The sequence below is a fragment of the Penicillium pulvis genome (genome assembly GCF_028828015.1).
Source record: "Penicillium pulvis strain IBT 33274 chromosome Unknown contig_10_segment0_segment0, whole genome shotgun sequence".
In the NCBI taxonomy this organism is placed as follows: domain Eukaryota; kingdom Fungi; phylum Ascomycota; class Eurotiomycetes; order Eurotiales; family Aspergillaceae; genus Penicillium; species Penicillium pulvis.
The window spans coordinates 2,249,559-2,266,952 of NW_026643071.1; the positions used below are offsets into that span (position 1 = coordinate 2,249,559).

A 17,394-nucleotide genomic window follows, 5' to 3' on the forward strand; every position below is an offset into this window, starting at 1 on the left:
CAAATCAGCCGAGGACGTTGTTGTCCCTGTACGAACAAGCGTAATCGCGTAATGCACTGGGACAAAGTGTGCGGAGGGAATCGTCTGGGGCCAGGTCAGAGAGAGATCGCCGGTGGCCTAGGACTGAGCCCAGTGCAGGCGATAAAATTTGCGTCGGGGTATAAGCCTAAGTGCGGGGAGATGGGGTTGAGGCTGGACGTTCTGCCATGTTCGAGATTCCTATTCTTCACTGGGGGTTGATACCCTTGACTAAGCACATACACATTTTCAACCACTTAAACCACGCTTAACATGGTTGGTATATAAAATTTGATCCCATGCACTTTCTGGTCTTGATCAATGAAAAAAAAAATCTATTAATATTTACCTAAATAGAAGCAGATTCTATGAGAACAATCCTCGGTTAGCTTCGCATTCAAGTCCACAAGAGAACCGGATGCATTTGGAAATATACACGAAGCCAAAAAACAAAGAAACCCGACATTAAAACGCCGCTTGTCGCATATGTGCTATTGTCCCTCAAGAAGGCTAATGCAGAACTCAAAAATCCGACGCATCATCTTAGATTTTCCCCCTAAGGGATTCCAGCTTGCGACAGCTCTTTAATTCCATTGCCCGGGCCTCCTTCATCTTGTCCACATCGGGGAAAAACCAACCCTGCGCCTCTTGAATCTTTCGGTCTCGCAAATTCACCTCGCCATTGCATTCATACTGGAGCGCTGATACGTAATCCACTTCCACTCGCTGGTCCAATTGCCGGAGTTTGCGAGGGCTTAAGTCCTCCACATCTAGTGGGTTGACAAAGTAGTTGATATTAAGCTTGGGAGTTGTGCGGCCCATGGTGTGAGGCGGCTTGGCTGTATCATATCGGTAGGAGGGGCCAGCGGGAGAAGAGCCGGAGAAAAGAGACGAGAGGAGAGGAAGGACGAAAAGAATGAGGAGAGGCATGATTTGGCGAAGAATAGACCATGCATCAGGAGCAGGCTGTGGCTGCCCCGAATTAGTTGTGCGAGGTCGTCGTCGTGGCGTAGCTCCCCCAAACTGGTGCATGCGGACATTTGGACCACCACCCATGTTGAAGACAAACTGGGGGCCTCCTAGTCGTGATGTTAGTTATGATGTCGAATAGTGATCGATTTATGCAAGGACCCGAAAACATACCGAACCCACCGCCACCAAATGCGCCGCCACCGCCGAAGAACTGATTGAACAGGTCCTCTGGAGAAATCTCGCCGTCGAATCCTCCCCCTCGAGGGAATCCACCACCTCCGAATCCACCGCCGCCAAATGGTGAGCGACCACCACCAGCAGAGGCGCTAGGACCGGGGTTAAATCTGCTATCCGGATCTTGTCCACTGACGTTATACGCTTTTCTCTTATCTTCATCCGAGAGGACTTGGAACGCGCGCGAGACAACTGCCCGAGGAAAGTTAGAGGCGCGACTCAAGAGCATGTAGACCTGACCTCTCACGCACCTTTAAATGCTTCATCCGCACCCTCATATCCGTTCTTATCCGGGTGTGTCAACAAACTCTGTTTCCTGTATGCCTTCTTGATTTCGCTATCTGTGGCGGTGCGCTCGCATAAAAGGATCTCGTAAAAGGCAGTGGGTTTGCATTTTCGGATCCGCAAAACAGCTTCTTTCTGCTCGGGCGTGAACTTGCGGTCCTGGTTGCCCTGATTATGTTCACGCGACCGCGCGCCATTGCCTTTGGCATCGGAGCCGGATGCTGTGGCTGAAGGCATTATTAACAATGGAGAAAGTGGGCTTTGGTGATCCGCGTGTTGAGGTGAAATCGGCGAGGGGTGGACAGTGCCCCGATAGGGTAGCGTGAAACGCGGGAAAGGGGCCTGTTTCCCCAAGAGGTAGGCAATGAAGTCAAGCCCGGGTGAAAGCGCTCGGGGCCGTGAACCGGAGCACTCGAAGGGGTAGAGGGAAGTGCGGGCGATGAAGACTGGGAGGGGGGCGAAGCGGAAAAAGTATAGTCTTAGGTGTCTTTGCCAAGCGGGAACGACATGCGCTTATCCGTTAGATAGACACAAATCTCCCCACAGCAACCAAACCCATATCTTCTCCAAATTCTCGCGCATTACTCAGGACAAAACGGGATCCTGCGGGAAACAACAGCTGATATCAAATAAAGCTGTGTGTATTTCATCTACATCTCCAAGTTCACCATGGCAAAGGATTCGAGCATCGAAGAAACCAAGCAGACGCTCGTGCAGCGCTTCAGAGCATGGGGTGGTAAGTACTTGTCGATTCCAAGCAGTTTAAGCTTTCTATTTCTTACCACAATTGACCTTGATATGTACAATTCAATTTTGCTAACTTATCGTGCTGTTAGAAAACTCATTCCCGCCTACTCTGCTCGCCTCGCTCATCACCGCGCAACATGCCCGCCCTTTCCAGGTCTTCCCCATGCTCTTCACTCCTGTCCTTCTCTTCACCAGCTATGCCAACCTGCAAGGCTTCAAGACTGATACCGCCGGTATCAGCGCTGCCTGGTCAGGCCTATACTTGCTCCTCGCCAGCCGGCGGCGCCAACCACTGAAACAGAAGTTCGGAGCCCGCGGACTCGTGCGCGGTGGAACAATGGCTCTCTGCTTGGTGAATATGGTCGGTGGTGGACTTGCATACACACTTGGAAAGCGTGAGCAGGAGGACTCATGAGGAAGCGGGATCTACGAAGAAAGCTTATCTCTGGAGTGTACGATATATGTTCTATAACAAAAACGGTGGTCTGCATCGGAGAAATCTGGACGGAAAACCCGGCCTGAAGACTAGCATGGTTATTATGCCAAAATAATGTACTATATGTTTCCAATATTTCCCGAAGATTAGCATGGTCCTCGTATCGCAATAATCTACTATAATATTGGGACAAAAGCAATACACAAGCATTGATAAAGCCCAACACTGGGTCAACAACAGCTCGAAGGTTTCATTTGCAGTGCTGTGAACACTAAGACCCAAGCAGGGTCGAGCTACAGGGAGCTTTCTGCAGAGTATGGCTTTTCAGAAAGTAAGAATTGGTGCACGTTCTCCGGAACCAGCCACTCCAAATCATCACTTGCAGACTGTATGGCCTCTCGTGCTCTGGTCGAGCTAACCGGCTCTTGATCTGGTTTTCTTCCTTCAACCAGCTGAATTCTTTCCGCCCATTCTCTCCTCCCGCCCTCACTCTCCTGATCTCCGCGGGCGAGAGCGAGGAGAAAAGCCTCCTGCTCATCTTTACTCCCCCACTCATCACTAGGCCTTAATGTCACCCGCAAGCGATGCTGCGAGAAAAGCGGCGCCAATGGTGCCAAAGTATGTTCGGGCGGGTAATACTTTGGGTTAAAAATACGGATCAGTGTATCATAGCCTGTGAGGTGGACCTGTTCAAGCGGTGTGGGGTAAGCCCCCGAGTTCTCAATAGCGGAGGCCTTGTCAACGAAGTATGGCTTCTTGGTAACCCCAATGTCAATGGCGGGGATGTTCCCTAGAGATGGAGTGTGCCCTGGAGCTGCGGTACTGGTAGCCAGGTGAGAACGCAGATCGTGTGCGAACATCTCCATCATGGCAAGCCGGTCCTCGAACAAGGCCGGCTTTGAAGGCTTGTCTGCATTTTGAGTGGCAAGCAGTAACAGTAATCGGGAGCTCGAGTCGAGTCGCTCAAGAAGTGCAGAGCTGGCTATGCGGAGATGCGCGCGGGTTGGCGGGTTAAATGATGAGTCTAGCACATATAGGATCTTTGGTGCGGGGCAGCCATCGGCGGGGATAGTGGCGAGGACTTCAAAGTCCCGGGATGATGCGGTAAATTTTTTCAAGAGTGACGCGTACTGAGTCCTCAAATTGCGAAACGAGGCCATGATGGATGCATAGGATAGCAGAGCAGATAAAGTTATAACCGAGGTGACATACCTTGCCGATCAGGCGGCCCACTTTTCACATCTATATTCATTCCTGTTCTACATTATTTCTCAAACTTTTCATCAATCACCCTTTTAATCTCCCGAGGGGGCCTAATGTATTGCATTAAATAAGTACTACTGGATGTATTCAGGGAATGTATGATTAGTCATTATGGCGCTTGAAACACGCTCTTTAACACAGCACACCCCGCGCCTAATCTTACCCCTTTTGATTTCCGCCCAACGAGCAAGGTAATTTGGTCTGTATTTGGCTATTGACGTCTGCCAAGCTCTCTGGTAGTCGGTATGGCTCAGAGTTTCAGGCGTATGGATCAGATTCTGGAAAGTAGGGCCGATCAGATGGCTTTGTTTCATGGCTCTAATTCCGGGCTTCAGGTGGGGGTCAATAATGGCACAATCACTGCTGAGTCCCGAGTTCCTCGTAGTAAGCTTTGAAATTTCTTACATGATATACTGTCCTAATATCTAAATAGGCCTTGATAAGCTTCCCTTCGTGCACGATGCTGTGTATGATTCATACGCAGATCAGTATGATGGTGAATATCTTGAAGGTACAAGAACCGATCTTCTTCGAGACATCAGAGAGTGGGCTGTCTCGCTGCACGGGAAGTCTATATTCTGGCTCCAGGGAATGGCTGGAACGGGAAAATCCACAATATCTCGAGCGGTGGCAAGGTCCTTCAAGGACTCCAACCATTTAGGTGCCAGCTTCTTCTTCAAGAGAGGCGAAGAAGACAGATGGAACGCGAAGAAGTTTATTCCAACATTGACAAATCAGTTGATCCTCCATTTTCCTGCACTACGACATGGCGTGCAAAAGGCACTCGATCTTGACCCTTATATCGCGTCGAAGGTGCTTAGGGAGCAGTTTGAGAAACTGCTGCATCAACCGCTGTTGAATCTTCATCATGATCAACTCGGCCAACGACCTCAGAGTGCCATTATAGTGGTCGATGCTTTAGACGAATGTGAAGATGATCGAGAAGTCCAAAACATCATTGCCATGCTACCTCTTCTACAGGAGGTAAAAGCGCTTCACCTTCGGATCTTCTTAACTAGCAGACCTGCACTTCCAATCAGCCTCGGCTTTTCGAAGATTGGGGATCATGAATATCAGGACCTTGCTCTTCATGAAATACCTAGGCAAGTGGCAGAACACGACATACGTTTGTTCCTACGGGACCGATTCACGAGGATCCGACATAATAGACGCATTTCTCAAGACTGGCCAGGCGATGAAGTTATCCAACAATTAGTCTCGATGTCTGTTCCACTCTTTATTCTGGCTGCTACTATATGTCGCTATATCGAAAACTCGAGATTAGAGCCAAAGTCACGCCTTGCAGAGCTTCTAGCGGACCATACCAAGTACATATCGAAGATGGATAAGACATACTTACCAATCCTAACTCGACTACTCGACCTAGAGAGCGATGAGCCAGATCAGCAGAAGCTTCTACAAGTATTTCAAGAGATAGTTGGTGTTATTATCCTTCTGGCTACCCCGTTATCTATCAATGCGCTGTCGCTACTTCTTGGGTTAGAGGCAGACCAGATCAGCGATTTATTAGATTCATTTCGATCGGTGTTAAATGTTCCCAATGATCGAGACCAGCCAGTCAGAATCTTACACCTTTCGTTTCGGGATTTCCTAGTCCAATCTAGAACAAAATTCCATGTGCATGAGGCAAGAAAACACAAAGACATTGTCAAGTCTTGTCTCAAATCCATGCGCAGGTGTTTACGGAAAGACATATGCAACCTAGGAAGCCCTGGAATACGTCGGGCAGATATCGAGTTTCATCAAATCCGCCATTATTTACCACCGGACCTACAATACTCTTGTCATTACTGGATATACCACCTTGAGCAAAGTCAGATTCATGGATACTCTGAGGTAGAGGATGTGCAACTGTTTCTTCAGAAGCATTTCCTTCACTGGGTAGAAGCAATGAGTCTGCTAGGCCTTATCTCGGAGGTGGTGGGAATGCTGAATCCCCTTGCTAAAATTATATCAGTAAGTTATATAGTAAACCCATAGACCCCTCTTGACGTTTCATACTAATAGGAATGTAGAGCTACAGTGATTCCATCATGTCTAAATTTTTATATGATGCCAAACGCTTTGTTATGAAGAATCGCCAGATTGCCGATGAAGCACCACTTCAGATCTACTTGGGATTATTATTTGCACCTCGAACAGCAACGATATATTCAGAGTTTAAGCAAGACATCCCTAGTTGGATACGTCTGTTTCCACAAGTGAACGAAACATGGGATACAGAACTACAGGCCCTAGAGGGCCATTCAGAATCGATTAGTTCGGTGGTCTTCTCGCCCGATGGCCGGCTGCTAGCATCCAGCTCCAATGATGGCACCGTCTGCCTCTGGGATGTAATAGCGGGTACGCTCATACAGACTCTCGAGGCACCTTCAAAAAGCGTAAATACAGTGACCTTCTCGCCTGATGGTCGGCTGTTAGCGTCTGGCTCTTTCAATGGTAAAGCGCGGACATGGGATATGGTGACAGGCGCGCTCGCACATACTTTCGAGATCCCAGGATCAGATTATTTGGCTGCCCAAGTGACCTTCTTGGCGGACGGTCAGCCGCTCGTATATAGCGTGGAGAGACAAGTAGATAGTATAGTGCGTCTGTGGGATATAAAGACGACCACGCTCGCACAGACTCTCGAGGTCTCGGGGTGGGTTACGTTTGTGATCTCCTCACCTGACGGTCGGCTGCTGGCGTCTGTCTCAAACAGTATGGTGAAGCTATGGGATATCAAGACGGGCATGCTCACACAGATTCTCGAGGTCCGTTCGGCAAAGGTAGATTCGGTGACCTTCGTGACCTTCTCGCCTGACGGTAATATGTTGGCGAGTGTCTCTGACGACTTTAGTATTCCACTCTGGGATACGAAGACGGGTGCACTCGCCCAAACTCTCAACATTTTTCCAAAAAGCGTTTCGTTCATGATCTTCTCGCCGGACAGTCGGCTGTTAGCGTCTATTTCTGACGACCCTCCAGTGCGACTTTGGGATATAAAGACAGGTGCACTCGCATATATCTTCAACTTTACAGCGAGCAATGTTTATTCCGTCGCTTTCTCGCCTGACGGTCAGCTGCTAGCGTCTGGCTCTGAGGACGGCATTGTGCGACTATGGGATATAAGGAAGGGCTCGCTTGCACAGACTCTCGAGACCCAGGAGATTCATTCTATGACCTTCTTGCCTGACAATCGGCCGTTACTGTCCATCTCCCACCCTTTAGTGCGACTATGGGATGCAATGACGGGCGCACTTGTGCAAACTCTCAAGGTCCCTTCAAAATGGGCCAAGTCAGCGACTTTCTCGGCTAACGATCAGCTGCTAGCGTCTGGCTCTGACGGCAGTGTTGTGCCACTATGGGATATACAGACGAGGACGCTGGCACAGGATCCCGACGCCTCTTCTGACTATTTTCATGCTGTGTCGGTCACTTTCTCCCCTGACGGTAGGCTACTATTATCGACTTTCTCCTATCACATGGTGCTATGGGACACAGCGACAGGCACGCCCAAGCAGGCTCTCGAAGGTCATTCAGAATATATTTCCTCGGTAGTCTTCTCGCCTGACAGCCGACTAGTAGCGTCAGGCTCCCAGGATCAAACAGTCCGATTATGGGACACAGCGACGGGCGCCCTGCAGCGGATACTCGGCGACAAATCGGGTTCAATTTGGTCTGTGGCTTTCTCACCTGACGGTCGATTACTCGCGTCTAAATCCGATCATTTACTGGGGCTATGGGACACCGCAACAGGTGTCTTACAACAGCGCCTCAAGAGCCATGAACACGATATTAAATTGGTGATATTTTCGCCTAATGGACGGCTGCTAGCATCTAGCTCCTGGGAAGCAGTATATATATGGAACACAGAAACGGGTACGCTGGAGCAAACTTTTAGGCCCTCTTGGCCGGATATGATTTCCTCTTGGCCGGGCAAGGTTGGATCAATTGCATTCTCGTCCAACAGCCGCCTACTAGTGTCTAGCTTCGTTGGTTGCACGGGGATGCTGCTATGGGATATAGAGACGGGCGCTCTGCAGCAGAGATTTGTGGCCCGTTCGGACTGGGAGATTACTTCTTTGGCCATTTCACCTAGTGGCCAGCTGCTTGCTTCCAGCTCCAATGATACAGAAGTGCGCCTATGGGATATAGCGACTGGTAGCCTGCAGAAAACTTTGACTACAGATGGACTAGTCACCAAACTCAAATTCTCTGAAGATGATTCACGCCTCAGCACTAGCCGAGGAACCCTTCATATAAGGGACAGCCCAAGCTCCAATCCTCCCAACACAAAGCCAGACATATTTCTGGGGCAAAGTTGGGTATACCTGAATGGAAAACCAGTATTGTGGCTTCCTCCGGAGGCTCGACCAAATTGTACATCCGTTAGAGCGAACAAAGTCGCCATCGAGGATGTAACAGGTCGGCTTTTTTTCATTGATTTCGCATAGATGACTTCAGGTTCTTTTTTTATCTTCTTTTGTACATTTCTTCATCAATGTGATAGAAGCACGAAGTTATAGATAATAGAGGTCATGTGACTACAGTCGAAGTCAATTCAATGCTGACATCCTAGTCCAATGTCAGACCTCCTGACTCGAGGATCCGAAAATCCCCGAAAAACAACAAATAGCTGCATTCTGCACTCATTAAGTAGCGCTGGAGATAAGGTCCCCCAAACCAAAAGGCTATGTCACAACAAGCTCAGCGTAAGAGCCTCTGGGCACGGTCCCTGTACTGGACAATCTCCATACTCGCGCTTTCCATGTTCTACAGAGCCTATGTGCAAAACATCTTATTCATCACACTGGGTGTCGGTCGCCAAATTCAGCCTCTTGAAGATTTTCCATGGACATGCACTAGGCAATACCACCCTCTCCTGGAAGCCTGCGAGGATATGTGGCTAGATCACCACGATCGGAAACTTTACGCCGCATGCTCGACGATCGAATCCCGGCAGGGATGGAGCCCCGGTGGAAACAAGTACAATGTCTCAGCACGCACTTTGACCGATCATATCACTGTGTTGGACATTGACGATGTGGATTCCGATGGCCTGTCCGTTCCCCGCCAGTTGAAGATTGGTGGTTACGAGGATGCGTTAGATCTTCATGGGTTCGACGTGCGTCATATTGGATCTACGGTGCGATTTTGGTTGATTAACCATAAGCCCCCGATCGATTCGATTACAGGCGATGTTTTGGATGCCTGGACTCATGGTGCGAATTCCACAGTCGAAATCTTCGATTTGAACAAAGAGACAGATACATTAGAGTATGTCCGGACTATCTACAGTGATGCTATTATCTCGCCGAATAATATAGCTGTTGATGATGATGGAGTTGGATTTGTGATCACAAACGATCACAAGGGCAAGACTGGACGCTTTCGTGAATTGGAAATGCTATATGGCGGCGGGAGTCTCACATTTTGTCGATCAGATACTGGAAAGTGCAATATCGCTGCGACAGAAGGGTTTCATATGCCTAATGGTATAGCCAAGGGCAAGGATGGTCTATACTATGTCGCGCATTCTGTGACGGGGCTGGTGACCATTCACAAGCTGGAGAATGATCAGCTGAAGCAGGTGGATACCATTTCGACTGGTTATCCCGTGGATAACATCTCATTTGATGAAGATGGAAGTCTCATTGCTGCTGCCATACCTGATTCTTTTGCGTTTGTGAAGTCTGTAGATCATCCACATGACTTTGTTGCACCGGCGACGGTGTTAGCCAGTCCCATTAAAGGAGCGGACGGGAAGTGGGAGGTTTTGAAGGTTGTGGAAGATTCCCTGGGGGAAAAGCTTCCATCATCAACAGTTGCAGTTCAAGATACTCGGTCACGCCGTTTGTTTCTGGCAGGAGTGTTTTCTCCTTTCATTAGCATTTGCGAAAAGCGGGAGTGACGTTTCTGCCTAAATAAAAGACCCATCTCCGCTCGTTCTTCCGTCGTTGATCAACCATATAGCAAGCTTGGCGGGATCTTATATAGAAATGTGAAACTGCAATGGCTATTCTTCTCTGACTTTCGGTTCCTAAATGATTTGGGGTAACAGAAATTCAAATCTTGCCAGAGACTGTTATTTTTAACATGAAGACTCCGTTCAATGCCCTTTCCACTGCCTCAATACCAGTATTGCAACCCACAAGTACATCATATAAAGTAGAGATGACGAATTATGGAGGCTAACACTTCCACCAGCCATTCTTGCCGTGACCTGCCGAGTGACAGGCGCGTATTGATCTTGTCCATATGTGGAGTTGAGGGTGACATGTGCGGAGATAGTCCCATCTTCCAGACGAATCCATGTTTCCACTTCATCTGCAATACTATCCTTATTGAGGAGGATCTGCCTTCCACCACGAGCAGCATTGCCATATCCGCCATAGCCAGTATGACGACCATAACACATGTTAATTCCGTTGCCAGATAGATCCTGAGCAATGGTTTTGCCGTCCCATTTAAAGCACCTACGTAGATGAATTGTTAGAACGTGCAGAAGTTATAAGCTTGAAACCTCACGTACCAGTCATTATCATGGTCATGACCACTAAATGTAGCCATGAGTCCCGATGTATTCAAAAGAGCTTGCATAAATGGTACGTCCTGTCCAGTGTATGGACTGGCACCAGATCCTTGCTGAACCACTGTCTCCCCATTAAGACCAGGGGATTTGTGAGAATCGACCCCATTGTCTTGATACGCCCGCATAGCATCGGCGGGGATATGATAGAAAGCTAATGAAGGGATGACCTTCCCATACTTGTCCTTTAGATCGGACTTTGTCTGCGTGAACCAATCGACCACCTGACAAGTTAGTAGTGTTCATAGAAGTGGTATATTAACATACAGAATCATCAACCCAGTCGCCCCGTTGTATTGAAGCGCGTTTCGATACTCGGTTGGTTGGCTCGTGTCCACCTTTTGAATCGAAGAACCAAAGCAGAAGGACAGGCGTATCGCCTTCGGATCCACCCTGCGAGAAAACTGGCAGGTAATAGTTCGTGACTCCAGCCGCTGAATCGGAGACCAAGCTCTGCGTCAGGCTGTTCTTGTATAGTTTTTCCTTGTCGTATATATCCTTTCTGGGGTCCAGGTTCAGCTCGCTGTCGTGATTCCCGTAGGTCGAAGCCCATAGATATCCCCCGTTGACCAAGGGGGAAACGACTTGGTCTAGATATTTGCTCGAGTTCGAGGCTTTGGTAGCTTCGCCAGAGATCAAATCCCCATTTATAACCACAAGTTGCGGCTTCTCTTTGTCGAGAACATAATCCATAACCTTGTTGGTATGGACATCTTTATTTGAATCTAGCACCGAGTCAGTACGTGTAGACACAAGTTTTGGGCTTTGTCACCTTCAGCAAAATGCAAGTCTTCAAAAACACTAATCTGAAACGTGCCATCCTTCGTCAACCGCAACGTCCGATCAGGAACAGATACCGTCTGATCCCGTATCGTCCGGCCTAAAAATCGAGCAAACATGTCCGGAATACCAGCCATCCACAAACCAACACACAGACAAAGACATGCTAGGCCTTTTATCTCACGGCGTAGTAGCGTCGCAGTCGGATTTGCAGTTGCAATCTTAGTCTTCCCACGTGGAGCAGCGGTACCTCGATTAAATCTGTGGCTAGCTTCGTCCACGTCATGATTCACCGCTATACCGGATTTCTCCGAGTATCCGTCAGGAACGGGGGTGGGCTGCCGGAAACGGCGATAGGCGGAGACTCCGGAGTGTGCCAACCGCCAGCGACTCGGTCGCCGATCCAGGGTTTCTCACCCATTTCTCGGAAATTGCTGACTTGATACGGTGCCTGGTTTTTAATATTTGGTGGTAGATTGGAGGTTGAGGTTGAGGTGGAGGTGTGAAGTCACATTCTGGAACCTGTGTTTAGCTTGGCGGGTGCATGTGCATCCCCGCTTTCTATTCAGGGTCTGGAATGTGGGGGTCTTTTAGCTTTGCTGATCAGTAAGCTTTTCAGTTTGGACTTTTGATCAAAGGATTTATCATTCTACTAATTTGTGTTGTTTTGGCTTCATTGGGATCTTGCTATCGATGCTACTTTTGTGGGGTTGTATAGATAGATTCTAGCAACTCCACAATAGACATTCCAAATTTCAAAGAGATTGAGTGGGCCTGAAACATCTTTAGCAACGTCGTGCCTGGAAACTAATATGCAAATCAATAATGTTGAAAGTTAAAATTATACATAGAAATGAACTGGCAAGTAGGCACAACCTCACAGCGCTGAAGTCCTCAAGCGCAGCCACTAAAAACCTCTCACCTACCATGTCTTTTGGGCCCAGTCCGACTTTTAGTAAGCAAAAATACAGAAGTCTAATAAGTTAGTCTGACCGCGCTAAATCTTGATAATGTAGATCATAGAGTCTAAGCTATGGTTCTTTAGAAAACTAATTTCTTTTTGGGTGGAAGCGAATGATCCATATCAAATGGTGTGGATGGGGAGCTACAATATGGGAGACTGGCATACCATGTGATCTATCATACCCTTGCTGAATAGCTTCAGCCATTATGGACTCTCCACAACTTACTTCTACTTAAGTGCGAAGCTATTAGCCTAGACCTTCCCATCAATTGTTCACATAGCAACACAGTAGGACGACTCGGATTTAGATCTATCTCCATCTTTCTCAAACTTCTCACCAACAAGATACCACCTCGACGGACCCCACCTCGTCATCCTAGTCTGATACGTCTGCCCTCTCAAAAGTGAAATATTGCGTTGAAGCAGTTCGTTTTCCGTCAAAGCAGAAGAACACTGAATAGAATCAACCTCAAACCGAATCCGAGGGTCTCCCACCAGATCATGGTTCTCCAACATTATACCAGGCCCATGATAGTGGTGTATTCTCCACCTAGCATCTTCAGGCGTAAGACCAGGTCCCAGATCCACCCAACGCGTCGAAACAAGACAGATGTCATTGCCCAATTCCCGAATCTCTAATTTCCACGACGTATTGCATGATTGACAGCGCTGCCAGTGTATTGGCTTATCGGAACCATTACCCGAATATTGTGCAATAAGAGAGGTTATTAGATCCCTTAAGCCAGTGGTACGGAGGTCCAGCATCGATAAGGCGGAGGGAAATACGCCGTTATGTCGACAAACGTACATAAAGTCCGAGCCAGAATTTTGGAATATCATCGGTATGTTCTCTCGTCTTGCTACAGCCATCTCCTGTGTCCGTAAACACAAACCGGGACCAGGAGCTGAAATACAGACTCGAGCTTCAACGGATTTCAAAGAAGTCATATGATGGAGCTCCGGAGATATAGATTTAGACTTAGAAGCGGTCGAGACACGATCATTGTCTCCAAGAGGCCAAGTCGCAACCTCAGTATAGAACAGCGACTCAACAGGGATCCCAAATTCCGCTCCATAGTAGTACCTCCGCATAGCAAGCTGGAGGTGCACGAAATGGATATCATGGAATGTGCCGTAGGGGTAAACTCCTCGGAACATGGGCCACCTGAGATACCATTTTTCACGAGGCAGGCTCATTGAACAGTCAAATAACTTGAATGTAGGACTTGGTGACCCGATCTTTCGCCAGGGGTGAAGACGGGCGCACATGAAGCAATTGTAGTATTCTGGTACGTCTCGCGAGAGTCTTGTGATGAACTCCATTCGCAGATGGGAATCGTTTGAGAGGTATTGGGCTACTGGTTTCAAGAGATGCTCTAGGCCGTGGTTGCACAATGCTAGGCATGCTATGTCGATTGGTGGTAGATACTCTTTCACCATGTGAATCAATTCTGATGGAAGGTGTGAAAGCGTCCTGTAATGTTGGGCGTCTTCCATCTTTTGGAGTTTGTATAGAGTAAAATAAACTGATTAAGTTGATTACTGAATCCGGGTTTCGATAGCTAGACTTGAGGATTTTAAGCCGCGAAACGTGAGGAGAATGGCTTCGAGGTTGGCGTTTACTGGCTTGTTGGTAAATCGCAGTCTAATGACTAGGGAGCAAGCCAAATGCGAGCTGATGAGATAGGATCGATCATCACCGACTTGGGTATTCAACGGCCGATAGGCATATGCTATCCTTCTTGCTCGTGTATGTAGACAGGGTGCAGCGTGAGAATAAAGAATGCAGGTGAAGCTGACACGAGGCTGAGATGGGGGGGAACGGTCACAGATCCTCGGCAGCCAATGGGCCTGAGTCGAAGCATTCTCCGGACCGTTGAGCGAATAGGAACAGAGGGTATAGACCAACCAGGTCAACCTTGGAAGTTAAGCTACCTCCTAGACAGCTACGACAATACAGTTACTATGTTCAAAAATGTGTGGAAGAATACATAATATTCACATTCCGTATCTACAGTTGTAAGAACTGTAGAAACTACTTTCGTCTCCAGGTCCAGTGCAAATGCAAAGGACGGGATCCGAAAAAATTGTTGAAATAATCGGCGCATTGTGGCACCCATGTTGAAATCGTCAGTCATGTTGAAACTCCGTAAACCCGCTTTTGGTGCCCTCTAATCAGCAAACCCCGTTGAAACCCGTATGTTGAACTTTTGGTATCATCGTCATAACTCATCATTAAAAAGAAAAAATCCCCGTGCCAGAGGCGGCAGGTTGATTGCCGCCCCCATAAATTAACACATTATGGGAAGAAATGGAAAAATGTTGCGCATTTACTGCGAGTACTTCTGGCGGAAGTACTTGGCAGCCTGGACCATGTTGGTCAGAGCAGCCTTGGTCTCGGGCCAAGCACGAGTCTTCAAGCCACAGTCGGGGTTGATCCAGAGCTGATCGGGAGACAGGTGGGCGAGCATCTCCTCGACACGGTCCTTGATCTCCTGCTCGCTGGGGATACGAGGAGAGTGGATGTCGTAGACACCGGGTCCGATCTGAGCAGCGAACTTCTCGTCAACGAAGACCTTGAGCAGCTTAGCATCAGACTTGCTGTTCTCGATGGACAGGACATCGGTGTCCAGCGCGGCAATGGCGTGGAAGAAGTCCTGGAACTCAGAGTAACAGAAGTGAGAGTGGATCTGGGTGGTATCGGCGACACCAGCGGTGGAGAGCTTGAAAGCCTCAACGGCCCACTTGATGTACTTCTCACGCTCGGCACCAGTGCGGAGGGGAAGACCCTCACGGAGAGCAGGCTCATCGACCTGGATGACCTTGACACCGGCGGCCTCGAGGTCAACAACCTCGTCACGCAGAGCAAGGGCGAGCTGCTGGGCCTGGACGGACTGGTGGACATCATCACGGGGGAAAGACCAGCGCAAGCAGGTGATGGGACCAGTGAGCATACCCTTCATGGGCTTCTGGGAGATCGAAACGGCGTACTTGGACTCCTTGACGGTCATGGGGGCAGGGCGGCTGACGTCTCCGACAATGATGGGAGGACGAACGCAGCGAGAGCCGTAAGACTGAACCCAGGCGTGGGTGGTGAAGACGTAACCAGTCAGGCGCTCACCGAAGTACTGGACCATGTCGTTACGCTCGGGCTCTCCGTGGACAAAGACATCAAGGTCAAGCTCCTCCTGGATCTTGACAACATCCTTGATCTCGTTCTCAATGAACTTCTCGTACTCCTCAGGGGTGATCTCACCCTTGGTGAACTGGTTGCGAACACGACGGATGTTCTGGGTCTGGGGGAAGGAACCAATGGTGGTGGTGGGGAAGAGAGGAAGCTTGATGTGCTCGGTCTGGGCAGCAATGCGAGTAGGGAAGGCAGAGATACGGTTGTGCATCTCAGCGGTGACAGCAGCCTGGCGGGCCTTGACGGCGGGGTCGTTGGTGCGCTTGGAGGTAGCGCGGGACTGCATGGACTTGGCGTTGGCCTCGAGCTCAGCGGAGACGGCAGCGGGGCCCTCGGTGACGGCCTTGGCAATGACAACAACCTCAGCAAGCTTCTGGACAGCGAAGCTGAACCAGTCACGGACCTCAGCATCGAGGTTCTTCTCAGAGTCCAGGGTGTGGGGGACGTGGAGGAGGGAGCTGGAGGTGGCGACAATGACGCGGTCCTTGCCGAGCTTCTGGATGGCAGCCTCAACCTTCTCAATGGCGTTCTTGAAGTTGGTCTTCCAGATGTTACGGCCGTCAACGACACCGGCAGAGAGGGTCTGCTTGGGGCCAAGGGCAGCGACAACGGTGTCAAGCTGCTCGGGGTTGCGGACAAGGTCCACGTGGATGGCGTGGAGGCTCTGGAGGGAAGAGAGGACCTCAATGTTGTGGACGATGTCACCGAAGTAGGTGGCGAGGGTCAGGCGGGGAGCACTGGCACCCAGGCTGCCAAGCTGCTCGTAGGCGGGCTTGAAAGCGGCCTTGGCCTCAGCGGAGAGGTCGAAGACGAGGACAGGCTCATCAATCTGGACATCCTCAGCACCGGCAGCCTTGAGCTGCTTAAGGAGCTCAACGTAGGCGGGCAGGAGGTCAGCCAGCTTGGTGATGGGGTTCACACTGGCACCACGGTCGGCCTTAGCCAGGACCAGGAAGGAAACGGGACCCAGGACAACGGGGCGGGTGACAATGCCAGCGGCCTTGGCCTCGAGGAACTCGCGGACGGGCTTGGGGTCGGAAGAGAGCTTGAAGACCTGGTTGTCGGCCAGAGCAGGCTTAACGTAGTGGTAGTTGGAGTCGAACCACTTGACCATCTCAAGGGCAGGAACATCAACACCCTCCTTCTGGAGACCACGGCCCATGGCAAAGTAGGTGTCAAGGGGGTCGAGGTTGTACTTGCTGTAGCGCTCGGGGATGACACCGAACAGCTGGATGTGATCGAGGACCTGGTCGTAGAAAGCAAAGTCGTTGGAGGGGATGGCGTCAACACCAGCGTTCTTCTGGAGGTTCCAGTGCTCCAGACGGAGACGCTTGCCCTCAGCGAGAAGGTCATCGCGGGAGATCTTGCCACCCCAGTAAGCTTCAGTGGCCTTCTTCAGGTCACGAAGCTTACCCATACGGGGGAAACCGAGAACGGATCTTCAGCTGTAGTTAGTATCCAGCAATTGAACGAGATAGGGTGAAAGACATACGATTGGACCATTCTGACGGATGTGTGTGAAGTAGAGAGAAAAGGGTAGACGGGGTCTGTAGATAGAATGAAAAGAACCCGGAACCTTGAAGAGTTAAAAGAAAAAGAAGAAGAGAACGAGGGAAATGGCGAGAAGAAAAATGGAGGGGGATCAGAGCGGGTCTAACCCCAACGGGATAGAGGGGCAGAAGGTGGCTTTCCTGACCATACGTGGAGCGAAACAGGGGATTAGGATTTGCATGGAGATTAGGCAAGGGGTGGGGGGTTTGGAACGGTATTGCTGGTAAGTTACAGGTAATCTAGTTGTCATTACCCTAGTCAATAAGTCTCCACTGCAAACTTAACACGAGGGCTCCGTGATCGGCGTAGATCACGCCATCTCGACACGGGGTGATAAGCTTCGATAAGGTGTTTCTACTCAGTCT

At 49.6% G+C, this 17,394-nt stretch overlaps 7 protein-coding genes across 7 annotated transcripts; 3 read left to right on the forward strand and 4 right to left on the reverse strand.

Annotated features, from left to right (window-relative positions):
• Window positions 1-561: 561 nt before the first annotated feature.
• Window positions 562-1,746, reverse strand: N7503_000860 (J domain-containing protein; the record flags this gene model as incomplete). The annotated part of the gene is made up of 3 exons (XM_057060421.1): window positions 562-1,097; window positions 1,162-1,416; window positions 1,476-1,746. 3 exons carry the CDS (start codon window positions 1,744-1,746, stop codon window positions 562-564), a joined length of 1,062 nt encoding a protein of 353 aa, XP_056927344.1.
• A 432-nt stretch (window positions 1,747-2,178) lies between these two features.
• N7503_000861 (uncharacterized protein) lies at window positions 2,179-2,671 on the forward strand (the record flags this gene model as incomplete). The annotated part of the gene is made up of 2 exons (XM_057060422.1): window positions 2,179-2,245; window positions 2,346-2,671. The coding sequence occupies 2 exons, from the start codon at window positions 2,179-2,181 to the stop codon at window positions 2,669-2,671; spliced, it is 393 nt and encodes a 130-aa protein (XP_056927345.1).
• Window positions 2,672-2,985: 314 nt separating this feature from the next.
• On the reverse strand, window positions 2,986-3,852 carry N7503_000862 (uncharacterized protein; the record flags this gene model as incomplete). Its single annotated transcript, XM_057060423.1, has 1 exon — window positions 2,986-3,852. One exon carries the CDS (start codon window positions 3,850-3,852, stop codon window positions 2,986-2,988), a length of 867 nt encoding a protein of 288 aa, XP_056927346.1.
• Window positions 3,853-4,254: 402 nt separating this feature from the next.
• On the forward strand, window positions 4,255-8,412 carry N7503_000863 (WD40 repeat domain-containing protein; the record flags this gene model as incomplete). The annotated part of the gene is made up of 5 exons (XM_057060424.1): window positions 4,255-4,339; window positions 4,389-5,932; window positions 5,992-7,408; window positions 7,466-7,837; window positions 7,985-8,412. The coding sequence occupies 5 exons, from the start codon at window positions 4,255-4,257 to the stop codon at window positions 8,410-8,412; spliced, it is 3,846 nt and encodes a 1,281-aa protein (XP_056927347.1).
• A 239-nt stretch (window positions 8,413-8,651) lies between these two features.
• On the forward strand, window positions 8,652-9,869 carry N7503_000864 (uncharacterized protein; the record flags this gene model as incomplete). The annotated part of the gene is made up of 1 exon (XM_057060425.1): window positions 8,652-9,869. One exon carries the CDS (start codon window positions 8,652-8,654, stop codon window positions 9,867-9,869), a length of 1,218 nt encoding a protein of 405 aa, XP_056927348.1.
• Window positions 9,870-10,067: 198 nt separating this feature from the next.
• N7503_000865 (metallophosphoesterase family protein) lies at window positions 10,068-11,464 on the reverse strand (the record flags this gene model as incomplete). Its single annotated transcript, XM_057060426.1, has 4 exons — window positions 10,068-10,434; window positions 10,491-10,771; window positions 10,815-11,272; window positions 11,320-11,464. 4 exons carry the CDS (start codon window positions 11,462-11,464, stop codon window positions 10,068-10,070), a joined length of 1,251 nt encoding a protein of 416 aa, XP_056927349.1.
• A 3,157-nt stretch (window positions 11,465-14,621) lies between these two features.
• Window positions 14,622-16,981, reverse strand: N7503_000866 (5-methyltetrahydropteroyltriglutamate--homocysteine S-methyltransferase; the record flags this gene model as incomplete). The annotated part of the gene is made up of 2 exons (XM_057060427.1): window positions 14,622-16,917; window positions 16,971-16,981. The coding sequence occupies 2 exons, from the start codon at window positions 16,979-16,981 to the stop codon at window positions 14,622-14,624; spliced, it is 2,307 nt and encodes a 768-aa protein (XP_056927350.1).
• Between the last annotated feature and the right edge of the window lie 413 nt (window positions 16,982-17,394).